The sequence below is a fragment of the Cervus canadensis genome, chromosome 17 (assembly GCF_019320065.1).
Source record: "Cervus canadensis isolate Bull #8, Minnesota chromosome 17, ASM1932006v1, whole genome shotgun sequence".
Lineage (NCBI taxonomy): Eukaryota > Metazoa > Chordata > Mammalia > Artiodactyla > Cervidae > Cervus > Cervus canadensis.
In genome coordinates, this window is record NC_057402.1 from 48,062,251 (window position 1) to 48,074,426 (window position 12,176).

Consider the following 12,176-nt stretch of genomic DNA (forward strand, 5'->3'; position numbering starts at 1 on the left):
CCAAGACTTAGCTCTCTGTACTGGCTTCTTCATTGACAAGCAGCTGGGCCTGACTTGGGGGACAATGTTGAGTGTCCAGGCTGGAGTCAGGCCCCTGAGTCTCCAGCCCCTCCCTTTCCTCCTAGCGCAAGGAGCAGAGTGCCACTGGGAAGATAGGGTGGAGTGCCGGATATTCCCAGCGAAGATCTATAGGTCTTTTCCAGCAGCTGCCAAACTTGCTAGTTTTAGGACCTTGCCCTGTCCCTCCCTACACCTTGCTCACAGTGAGCTTTCGCTTTTGTTAAGAGAAGGAAACTGGCCTCTGAAGGAGCACCGACGTCTTAATGAGTGAGTAGAGGGGTGTGGGCCCCAGGAGCCCCCCTTCCCACCCTTTTGGGTGTATTCTTTGCTCTTTGGAACTTTGGGGCCACTTGGAGACTGCAGAAGTGGGAATGGCTTGTTTGTGACTCTGTACCACTCTCTTCCCAAGGAAGAATTGCTTGCTTGTTTTAAATCTGTTCTAGGGGAGCCAGTGAAGTGGGGGGAGGGGATCTATATCCATCCCTTCTACAAGTCCACTGGCACACATCTTGGCAGATTGTCAAAGCTAGAGGTATTGTTGCAGGAAGAGGGACCCCTTCCAGGGCCCGAAACTGGGCTCTTGTCTAACACTCGAAAATGAATTGTTCGAGGAGACACATGTGCTGACAAAGCAAGAGATTTTATTGGGAAAGGGCGCCCGGGCAGAGAGCAGGAGGGTAAGGGAACCCAGGAGAACAGCTCTGCCACATGGCTCACAGTCTTGGGTTTTATGGTGATGGGATTAGTCTCCAGGTTGTCTTTAGCCAATCATTCTGACTCAAGAGTCCTTCCTGGTGCCTTGTTCAGCCAAGATGGACGCCAGAGAGGTTTCCAGGAGGTGTTCGGACACATGGTGTCTCCTGTTGACCTTTCCCGAACTCTTCCGGTTGGTGGTGGCTTATTAGTTCCATGTTTCTTACCGGGACCTCCTGTCGTAAAACAACTCAAACAAGTGGTTACTAGGGTTCCTGGCCAGGGTGGGTGGTTGTGTTCGTGTGCTTCCCCTAACAGTATGACCCTGTAATCAAGAAAAAAATGGTTTTCTACTTTTAATACAACCTGGCCCATGTATGTTTTCAGTTGTGAAGAACATTGGTTCCTGCATGGATCTCTAAATTATTCCAGTATTTTGCAGTTAGAGCTCTTCTGGCAAGATCTGGTAAGTGGAAGGGAACTCCATGTGCAGGTCTTCCTGTTACTCCATAATAAGGATTCTTCCAACAAGGGCACTAAATTAAAGGCAAAAAGGAAACTAAACTGTGAAAAGCCTGCCCCCTTTATAGAGGAGTCTGCAGGCAAGGGAGTGAGAAGAGGGGGTCAGCTTTGTAGGGAACTGAATCCAGCCCCAGCTCTGTGGTTCCATTCCTGATGGCCGAGGGTGGGGCTGCCACGGGATCTGCGCCCCCTTCTCCCACTCCAGTCTCTGGAAGGAGGGGGGGTTCTAGTGTGGGGGCGGGGCACAGCCTTAGCATCACCCAGCATGAGGAAGAAAGGAGGTCTGAAGTAGTCTCTCCTTTTAAGACCTGACAGATCACTTGATTTGGCCAGTATGTCCCCTGGGGGTAGGGGGGGGAGGGCGCGGTGGGGGGGGGGGGAGGGGAACGCGCCAGGGGTGGATTTCCACTGAGACAATTCCCTGCAAGAGGTTTCAGTGCAGGAGAAGAGTCCTTGGCTGTTATTGGACATACAATCTTTTTCTCACCTCAGACCTACTAAACTGGAAAAAAACAAATCTTCCAAGTTGATCCACAAAAAATGGTGGAAATGTTCATTAGCATTTTTTTCAAATCATCGTCTAACATGGGCTGATGCACAGATGTGGGTGATGATTGTGTTCACCGTGGAGGAGCAGTACCTCATCCCAGACAAAGCCCAACACTCATCTCTTGGTATTCGGCTTCTTGAGGGATAAGCAGACAAGCCTGGGTTCAGTAACATGGGACAAGCTAAAGGGCCTCCAGAAGCTAAAAGAGACAAGGAGGGACCCTCCCCTGGGGCATCAGAGACAGAGCAGCCCTGCTGACTCCTTGTTTCAAAACGCTGATCTCCAGAACTGTGAGAGAACACATTTCTGCTGTTTTAAGCTGCCAGGCTTGTGATAATTTGTTGCAAATCTAGGAAACCAGATTTAATTTCCAGAAATGAAAAATATATTCTTTGTCATATTTTTAAAAAAATTTCTCAGAAAAACTTGCTGACCTCCTGCCCTAGAGCATGGTGGTCACATGGATCCCAGGACCGCTTGTCATATCCTGTGTCCCCCAGTGTCTGAGACTCACAAGGGAGGATCCACTGATCTAGAGAAGGCTGGTTGGTCCAAACACCCACAGGGGCCACAGGGAAGGAAGGAAGTAAAGGGGATGGAGAGGACTAGGGCTGCTGGAGAGGATCAGCTGCACCTCTCCATGGTGGTAAAAAAGCAAGATGCCTTGTGCATGACATGGCCTCATGTCTATAAAATCGAAAAAAAAAGATACAGATAGGCTGTACATGAAGTTGAGGACACGGATGCTCCCTGGATGGAGGGCTGGATGCTCCTGTGAGCATGCCCAAGAGGGGAAACCAGGCACATGAGAGATGATCATAGTCCTGCTTTATGTCGATTATACGTGAGAATAAGAGAAATATAGAAAACTACACAAAGATATAAATGGAAAACAATACAGAGGGCACAGAAGCTGCTCAGCTCCAACCACCCCCTTTATCTCCCCCCAAGGGCACACAGCCCAGTGACACCAGATATCCTGCAGCTTCTAAAGGAGCAGGAAATCTGGATTTTCTTGTGAAATTAAAACACTGCAGCTTCCAGACTCTTGGGGAAGAAACAATACTGATTCTACACCATGTCTTCCAGAAAACACCATGAAGAAAAACAAAACAAATCCTCGGGGCCACCTCCAGTACAAACCAGTTTGCACCCCTAATGTGCAGCAAGCCACGCTTGCATGGGGTTATGTCCAGAGGAAGGCCAGGGCCTTCTGGGTCCTCTCGGAGGGGGAGGCGGAGAACGGTGAGACCATAACTTGCCTCACAGACATTCAGCTCAAATTCTGTTCCCAAATGAATTTTTTAAAAGTTGTTTTCAATTTTGAGAGATTTGAAGGTTTGAGATTGTACATAAGGACCATTCTACCTTGCAATCTCCATAGATAATGGTACGCAGTACAACAGGCCCAAAATGGTTTGGGGTCAGACCAAGTATGGCTGTGAGATTTTGGGGATGAAACAAGTCTCCTGACAAGGCCAAGGCTGATGGGTGGGGAGAAACATTGTGGAGTGGCTGTGCGGTTACCCGAGTGTCAGAGCCACTGGTTCCAACTCCACAGATTCTGAACCTCAGCCATCACAGGCTCCTGAATCTGATCCAGGCACCTGACTTAATTCACCTCCAAGGCTGAATTTTTCTCTGATAGGTCCTCCGAGAAGGTCACTCACATACCAGTGATCGTGGCCCACCAGACTATCACAGCACTGTGTCTACCGGGCTGACATCTCAAGACAAGGGCTCCGTTTACGTCATGTGTTACCTCCACCTGTCGCAGCTCTTTTCCACCTGCGTGGCCTTCTCTCTGGTGGCCAACATGGGCATTTGGAGAGGGGCCATAGGTAATTGGTCCATGTCCTTCTGGTGCGTCTGCTTCGTTGTAACCCTCATCATCTCCATAGTCAACTTATGTAAGCCTCGGAAGCACAGTCCTTTCTTCTGGTGCAACTTCTCCGTCACCTATACCTGCTACGCCTCCCTCATCTGTCTCTCGACCTCCATCATCTACTCCATCACCTTTGTCCGGTTCTTGCCTTATGGTCCTTACCGGGACAGGGCCATTGCTGCCACTGCATTCTCCTGCATCGCAACTGTGTTTTATGCCTTGGAAGCGGTCTTCTTGAAGACATGGTACGAACTCGATGATGTCACTTGCTATGTGCACACCTTGCCAGGCCTGCTGAAGATGCTGGAGACCTTTGTGGCCTGTGTCATCTTTGCCTTCCTCAGCAACACCTCCCTGTACCTGCACCAGCCGGCTCTGGAGTGGTGTGTGGCCGTGTACTCCATCTGCTTCATCCCACCAGCCCTGGCCATCCTGCTGAACCTGGGCAAATGGCAACTCAGGCTGCCTGGGCCCTTCCCCCTCTTCCAGCTTGTGCTCAGCCTGCTCTCCTTCCTCCTCTATGTCAGTGCTCTGATCCTCTGGTCACTCTACCATTTCAATGAGGAGTTTGGCGGACACCCCCAGCGGTCCAGTGATATAGGCTGCATCAATGCACTCACCTACGACATGTGCTTCTGGGACCTGAGACTGACTGTGGCCATCCTGACAGCCATCAACCTGCTGATTTACGTAGCTGACATGGTGTACTGGGCCCGCCAGGTTTCTGTAGGGACTGGGGGTCAGTCCAGTGCTCCTGATCCCCTCCACTCACAGGCGGTGTCTTTACAGAGCTCTGTCAGCCCCTGATGTCCTCTTCCTGGCTCTCCTCACTCCCTGCTCGCATTCTTCCCCACTCATCTCATGCTCTTTTCTGTTCCCTTCCCTCCTTCTCTGTCTCCTTCCTGTCTTGTGTGGTTGCCCACATTCTGTTTTGCTTCTTTCTCTTGCTTCTCTCATTTTTTTCTACATTTTTCTACCTTTTGCCCCTTTCCTGGTCATCCTTGGTTTTCTCATTTCCTGTGTCCTGACCACCTCTCCCCATTTACCTTCTCCTGATCAGAGCAGCCTGGCATAAATCAAGTTCCCACTCGAGATCAAATTCAAAAGTAAGATAGAAAAGATTGAAAACAACCCAGGTGTTCATCTTTAGGATGCGGATTAATAAACAATGATGTAGTACAAGAAGGAATATTCTGCAACAGTGATAAGTAAATATCCCCACGATATATGAAATAAAAATAGTTAAGATATAAGTCAACATGGAACATACTATATTTTATATATAAAAATGAGGGGAAATAATATTAAATACACCTGTATGTGCTTGATTTGCATCAAGAAGCACAGGAAGCACTCCCCCGAGTGCACTGGAATAGTTACCTGGTCCGGGTTGGGGAGGGGAGCTGAGGAGAGAGTGGAGGGAGCCACAGGTAGTAGTGAAGTTTCTCAGAATATGGCTTTTTCAGAATATTTTTATTTGGAACCATGTAAATATTCCCTTCTTAAAAAAATAAAATTTATTTTTTAAAAACATACCAACTGGAGAAGGGTCAGGGGAGGGATAGTGGGCAGATGGTCTCCATGCTCCCTGCAGCCTTGACGGACAGGCTGCGGGAAGAGCTGAGAGATGCTCGCACAGGCCTGTCTCCAAAGCAGTCAGAAGGGAGGCACCTTGGGTCCAGGGGTCTGGGGAGGGGGAGCTGTGGTCCCCAACAGCCCCTGCTGAGTGGCCAGGGCCTCCCCCAGCCCTTTAGCACACACAGTTGATGGAGAAGACCCCCGGTGCCCAAGCCTCAGACCCTTCCCTTGCTCCCTGCCTGGCCTGGGCTGCCTCTCTCCCGGGGCAGTGACCAGAGGCTCCCTCCTCAGCCAGAGCCTCCTCCAGGCAAGGTGACTCCAGCTGATGCACCCCAGACTGTGTCCTTAGCCGCATCCAGAACACAGCCCAGGGCACAGATGTTCCCATTCTCTGGCCAGCTTCTTGGAAAAATCACAGAATCAGCCTTCCTAGTCTACCTTTAAGTGGAGAGAGAAGGGACTCTGCTCTCAGGCAGCCCCAGGCACCTACCTGGGAGCCAGGCATCGACAGCCAATCCGTGTGATCCTTGTCTATGTCAGTGTCTCCGGTGGAAAAGTCTCTAGAAAGACTGATGGGCCGAGGAGATTCAGGCCAGGCTCCAATCAGTCCCTCTCTAGTGTCTGGATCCCCTCTGTCATGTTCTAACTGGCTTGCCAACAGGAAGTGGTTTGGCTGGGATGGGAACTCAGCCACAGGACCTCTGGGTGGAGCACTAGAGCCAGACCAGGACACACTGGAGCCAGGAGATGAATCCTGGACCCAAGAGAAGAGGGAAGGGGCTCAGCATTTACTGAGGTTCTCTTACCTGCTGGGGCTTCCTTGGTGGCTCAGATAGTAAAGAATCTGCCTTTAATGCAGGAGACCTGCATTTGATTCCTGTTTGATCCCTGTTTGGGAAGATCTTCTGGAGAAGGAAGTGGCTACCCACACTAGTATTCTTGCCTGGACAATTCTATGGACAGAGGGAGCCTGGGGTGCTACAGTCTGTGGGGTCGCAGCGTCAAACACGACTGAGCAATTAACGCTTTTTTCCCCCTGCTTATTACTTGCTGAGCTTTGCAGGGAGACAGACCTGTATTCAAATCTGGGCTCTGACAGGGAGTAACTGTGTGAACTTCAGCAAAAAACATGACACACTCTCTGAGCCTCAGTCTCATCATCTGTACAATGGGGATGACAATAATAATATCCCTGAAGATGAATGAAATGGAGGTGATGTCACCAAGTCAGTCTGTTGGTGCTGGAAAAAATATTGGCCACTCTCTCCCTTTGGGTCTAAGGTACAAATCAAACCAAGGCAGATTTTAAGGTTCTAAACCCACAAGACTAGGTTCAAATCCCAGCTCTGCCACCTAAACCTGTGTGATCTTGACCAGCTGACACCTCTGTGCCTGTGAAAATGGGAACAGTGAGTGCATAGTTCAGGGGCTGCTGGGAGGAACAAATGAATCACAGCAGAGCTCGACCTGCAGTGAGCACAACATATACGACCTCACGTAACTGCTGTGTCCACAGCAGCCCCGCTGCAGCCCAGTCCTCAGGCCCCTTTCTCAGCCAACAGAACCTGTGAGCTGTCATCTGAGGTCTCTTCTGGAGCCAGGCTGGGCTGGTGAGGGTTTGTCCAGTTGCTCTTCTCTGGGTCTGCTTCTGACCAGGGATGGAGAAGTGGTGGAAATGGGGGAGCTTAGTTCAAGCCCATCCCCTCACCCCCGACTCCAACCAGTATCTGTTCCCATAAATCTCTCCAGTGCTTTGCCTGGAAGGAAGGTGAGCTTGCTCAGGGAACAAAGTTCCCCAAAACTACCCATCTTGGCCACCAAGCTGCTCATGGGGTAGGGGGTCCCTCACCCCATGACACTTGTCTGTGTCATGCAGTGACACAGACAAGGGCCTCCTCCCCTTCTACATAGACCCTGACCAGCCTTAGGGCCAATGATACCCTCTCAGCACTACTGTCAAGGGAAGTCACTTCCCTGGTCTCCACTATAGACCCCCTGCCCCTGGGCTCCTGGCTGCCCACTGCTGTCTGCAGCATGCCATCCCTCAGGTCATCTGGTGACCGCAGTGGTCCAAGTCCATGCTGAGCCGGGGCCAGCTGCCCATCAGCCCAGACCACTGTCCCTAGTAACACTCCTATTGCTAGAGTGAGACCACTCCTTATGCAAAACCCTTAAAAGAAAGCCTGCTGTTCTTTCTGCTACATCAGCTAGGAAATGCTTCTGGAATATTCTGTTCCTGGGCCTTGTCAGAGGCTGGCAGGATCCCAGAACCCTCCATCATCTCTCTGACCCTGTGACCCTCTCCCACAGGGTCTTGGCTCCCCAGTTTTCTACTCCCTCATCACATGAATTCAAATCCAGCTTTGTTCATGTGTCAACCAGAATGCTTAAATATAGGCACCTAAGGACCTTATCTTCTAGTATCTTAAAGCAAATAGGATGACTCAGCCACAAGCCCCATTAGTAGGAAGCTGTTACTTTTGTATTGAAAGAAGTCTGATATGTTATGAGTATATTATTATGGGGTATGATAAAAAAAGAATGCAATATCCCACATTTACTTTCATGTAAAACATGAGGCTTCAATGATAAACACTAGAATATAGATCCACAAAGTAGAGGTATCTTCTTCTTTTTTCACTGATGCTTTCCCAGTGCTGAGAAGAAGGCCTGGTACATTGCAGGAGTTTATTGAATAAGTATTAACAGGAGCTTACGACCTCAGGCTCCTTCCTGCTTGGACCTCTGGACCAGGATACATTCCATCCCTTCTGCCTTTAGGGGAAATGTTTGAGAATCAGTGATTCCTCTGTTATCTCATTTAATTCTCCCAACTTCTCCATGGCTTTGTATGATGAAGTCTCCAGGGAGAGTAACAATTGAGAACCTGAACTCCCCCTGCCCCCACCTCATATTTGAGGATGTCCCCATCCTGTGAATCTTGATGAGAAACTGCACCTCACCCTCAATAAGAAACTCAAAAGGTCAGGTAAATATTTGACCTGTCCCCATGTGAAGTCTGGACATACACCTTAAGAGCAGGTGATACACAGACACAGGTCAGATCAGAATTCCTTCTGCTGGGGCCTGCAGCAGCATGCAGTGTCTGCTGCCAGTGGCCACCGTGCCTGGACCAGCTGCTTTGCCTGTGCCCCGGCTGCCCAGCACCCCTCCTTCCTGGTCTCAGCCTGCTCTCAGACCCGTCTCTCCCTAATAATTCCCTAGCAGCCTTCTAGTACAGTCGTTCTCTGCCTAAGTTTCTAGAGGTGTTTTCTGCAGGATGCAATCAAGAATCTTCACCTTTAAAAATATGGTGCTATTAGTAAAGCTATTATCCTTTAATAAAAAATAAACAAATTTTTTTAAAAACCTGGTGCTTTTGTCTCCATTTTCTGGATGGGGAAACTGAGGCTCAGAGTGACACTGACTGAACACAGGACTACTATGTTCCGGCTGAGCTCTGGTCTCCCTTCCGGGTTGGGGCGTGTGTAGACATGTAGCAGGAAAGGCCCTGAGATGACCAAGAGGAACTAGAAGTAATTCTCAGTGACTGGAGGGAGGGAGGCGATGAAGCTAGAGAGGTAGAATGGGGTGTGAACCTACAGGGCTTTGGAGGTGACATTGTGCAGTTTGAGGGAGCAAAGAAAAGCCTTCAAAGGTGCCTTAGTTTGAGTTGAGCCCAAGCCGACTTTGCGGGAAAGAATGGAAATAGAGGCAGCAGGGAGAAGCCTGTGAGAGGAGCCCAGGCGAGAGGGCTGGATGGGTCCGGACCAGGACCAGGTGGATGCTCTAGAGAGGAGGGAGAGAAAGAGAGAGAGAGAGAGTGTGTGTGTGTGTGTGTGTGTGTATGCGTGTGCGCGTGCATGTGTGTGAGTGTGTGTGTGAGTGTGCTGTGTGTGTGTCTGTGTGTGTGTGCTGTGTGTATATCTGTGTGTCTGTGTGTGCGTGTGTGTGTCTGTGTGTGCTGTGTGTCTGTGTGTGTGTGTGTCTGTGTGTGTGTGTGCGCGTGTGTGTCTGTGTGTGTCTGTGTGTGAGTGTGTGCGTGTGTGTGAGTCTGTGTGTGTGTTTGTCTGTGTCCATGTGTGTGTGTGTGTCTGAGTGTGTGTGTGTGCATGTGTGTGTTTGTCTGTGTCCGTGTGTGTCTGTGTGCGCGTGTGCGTGTCTGTGTGTGTGTGCGCGCTGTGTGGATTCACTGTATTTTGTGAAGAGCACCTGTGAAGGTAATGCCATCGACTGAGATGGGAAAGACGAGGAAGGGTCTGTGTGTGTCAGAGGTAGGGGGGTTCAGGAGATGGGACCGGACATGGTGAGTGTGAGGTGTCCTGAGACATCCAGAGGGAGTGATCAGGAGGCAGTTACATATGATTCGGGGTCTCTGTGGAGATCAGCTCTGAAAGCCAGAATTGGGGAGTTATCATCATACAAACAATTCACTGCATTCAGTATCTTCTTAAATGTCACATCCATAGAGTGGCCTGACCTCCACCCACCTAAAATAGCAGGCTTTCTCACCCCTACATTCCAATAACTCTCTTTTCCACCTGTTTTCCCTTTATCATAGTATTTATGACCCACTGACCTGATATTGTATATTGGTTCTCAGATTTTCCATCTTGTGTCCTAGAGGATAAGCTCCATGAGGGAGAACTGCTGGTTATCTTCTCCGCTCTCTGTCCAGTGTCTGGAAAACTGCCTGGCACACACTTGGTGCACAAGCGTATTTGTCAACTGAGGGGAATCTTAAAGCCATCGGACTGGATGAGGACGAGAAGGTGCCCGAGAAGAGGTGGTGTAGACCCAAGTCCTGAGGATCTGAGACCCTCAGACGATGGGAGAGGAGGAGGAGGCTGAGAAAGAGAGAGGAGAGGCTGAGCAGCAGGAAAACCAAGAGCAGGAGTCAAAATCCTGACTGGAGTGTGTTCAAGAGAATGAGAGGAGTTGGGTTTGTGGTGAGGGCTCACCAGAGAAGGGCTCCTGACGCAGGTGAGTTGTGCTGAGAGAACTGATGATGAGAAGGTACATGCATATTGAGTTGCCCTCATGGTGCTCACTGGTGACCTGGTGAGAACAGTTTCCATGGAGACATGGGAACAGAAGGCACAGAGGGGCTTAGAGCCAATGAGAGGGGGAAAGATGGAGAGGTGGGTGTAGACCGTGTTTATGAAGCTTGTGGAGAAAGCGTGCAAAGGAGAGTAGCTCGGCAGGTGTAAGGTTGGGGATTTTGTTTTAAACTGTGAGACACTACTGTACGGCTTGCAGACACTAGATATGGCTTGCAGATACTTGGTGTTGATGAATATGGGTTAAATTTCATTTTCAAGTGCTGGCGCTGAAACCAAGGACTCTTGACTGCTTGACTCTCATTCTCCCGTTGGCTTGGGATACTTTCCTCTCCGATCCAGGAATGGGATTTGTGCTGCGACAGAAGAAGAGATTTGATCTGTCAGTTCTCCTACACGATGAGGAATTCCCAAGCATCTTTTCCTCTGATATGAATTCAAGTCCCAGACCGACCACTTAATCCCTGTATGACTTTGGCCAAGTTACTCAATTGCCTTGAACCTCAGCTTCCACATCTTACAGTGAGCAGAGTAACAGTCCCTGCTGCACATGAGATCACACATGTGAAGTACCTAGAACGGTGCCTGGTGCCCAGAGAGCCCTGATAAAGGCCGGCCACCGTGTCACGGTCCTGGTGCTGCGCTGGGCTGTGTGACGGGCACTCGCTCAGGGAGGGAGAGGAGCTCTGTCAGGTGGGGGAGCTCAAGGAGGAAGGAAGCTGAGGTCAGACATGAGACCTCTTATTCCAGCATCGGGTAAGAAGGAATTCATCCCTCCATCTTTCCTTCCTTCCATCACCCCATCCATCTCCTCACTCACTGGCAGACACCAGGGCCTGTGGCAAGCTCTGGGAATAATGAGATCACAGTGGAGCAGCCCTGACCTCAGACTGGTCCAGCCTGCAAGGCAGCCTGTGGGATAAACAGCCCAAGCGCCCCACCTAGTGGCCAGTGATGACCAGACCGGCAGCCCCATCCAGCAACTTCCAAAGTTCATAAAAATCCTTAACAGGGAGAGAGGGCAGGAGAGGAACCCAGAGAGGTGTAGCTGGCCCTCCTGGCCCTCCCAGAACTGGTTTTCACAGGTGAGTGGTGCAGATGGAAGGTACAGCCAATATTTAGCAGTCTGAGTACAAAGTGCTGGAGTTTGGGGTCAGTAGGGCCTGGATTTGAATCTCCGGTGTCTAACTCACCTGGAGCCCCTCATCCCTGCGCTGGGCTGTTAGGAATCGTCCTGCAGAGCTGTGCCCCCTCTCTGCATGAACACGCAGCCCAGGGAGATGGCATGGGCGAGGCTGGATGGAGACAGAGGTCCCCCGGGTGGTGCTCAGCCCTTAGGCTAGAGGCTCATCCGTGGCTGCACAGCACAGTCGCCTACTGTGGACAGTGCTTCTCAAACTGTGGCCCCCAGACCAGCAGCCATACAACAAGGGAAACTTGTTGGGAATGCAGATTCCTAGGTTCCCCCACCCCCAACATGCTGAGTCAGAAACTCTGGACGGGGCCCAGCAGCCCCCAGGTGATGCTGAACTGGGTGCAGTGAGAGAACGCTGTGCTCAGGTACCAGGGGACGCTGAGAAGGCACTTTATGTGATTTGAGTGTCTTACGCATCAAAATCACCTCTGGAGGTGAAAATACTAACAGGGATCTGCCCCACCCGCACTGCCCCACTCCTCCCCACCCCCCAGCAAGGGATTCTGATTCACTGGAGCTGAACCCAGGCAGAGATTAAAATAGCAACTCTGCACCTGATTCTAAGGCACAGTCACCACTCTGGTTTGGACCCTCCATACCTTGTGCTTCCCTGGTATCAGCGTTGGTGAAGAA

General features: G+C 50.5%; 3 protein-coding genes across 4 annotated transcripts in view; all 3 read left to right on the forward strand.

Annotated features, from left to right (window-relative positions):
* LOC122455130 (myeloid-associated differentiation marker-like) overlaps positions 1 to 12,176 on the forward strand; it is a 74,453-nt gene that overhangs the window by 13,282 nt on the left and 48,995 nt on the right. The gene's annotated exons all lie outside the window — the stretch shown is intronic.
* LOC122455127 (myeloid-associated differentiation marker-like) lies at positions 65 to 5,268 on the forward strand. Its single transcript, XM_043490025.1, has 3 exons — positions 65 to 327; positions 1,141 to 1,219; positions 3,474 to 5,268. Exons 1-3 carry the CDS (start codon positions 65 to 67, stop codon positions 4,515 to 4,517), a joined length of 1,386 nt encoding a protein of 461 aa, XP_043345960.1. The 3' UTR covers positions 4,518 to 5,268.
* The window catches only part of LOC122455128 (myeloid-associated differentiation marker-like), a 38,606-nt gene continuing 26,661 nt past the window's right edge, over positions 232 to 12,176 (forward strand). The window contains exons 1-2 of one of the 2 annotated variants that reach the window (XM_043490026.1): positions 290 to 327; positions 1,141 to 1,219. The gene's annotated coding sequence lies outside the window, so the exon portion shown is untranslated. Of the gene's footprint in view, positions 328 to 1,140; positions 1,220 to 12,176 lie in introns of both variants that reach the window. The other variant, XM_043490030.1, reaches the window with a different exon arrangement.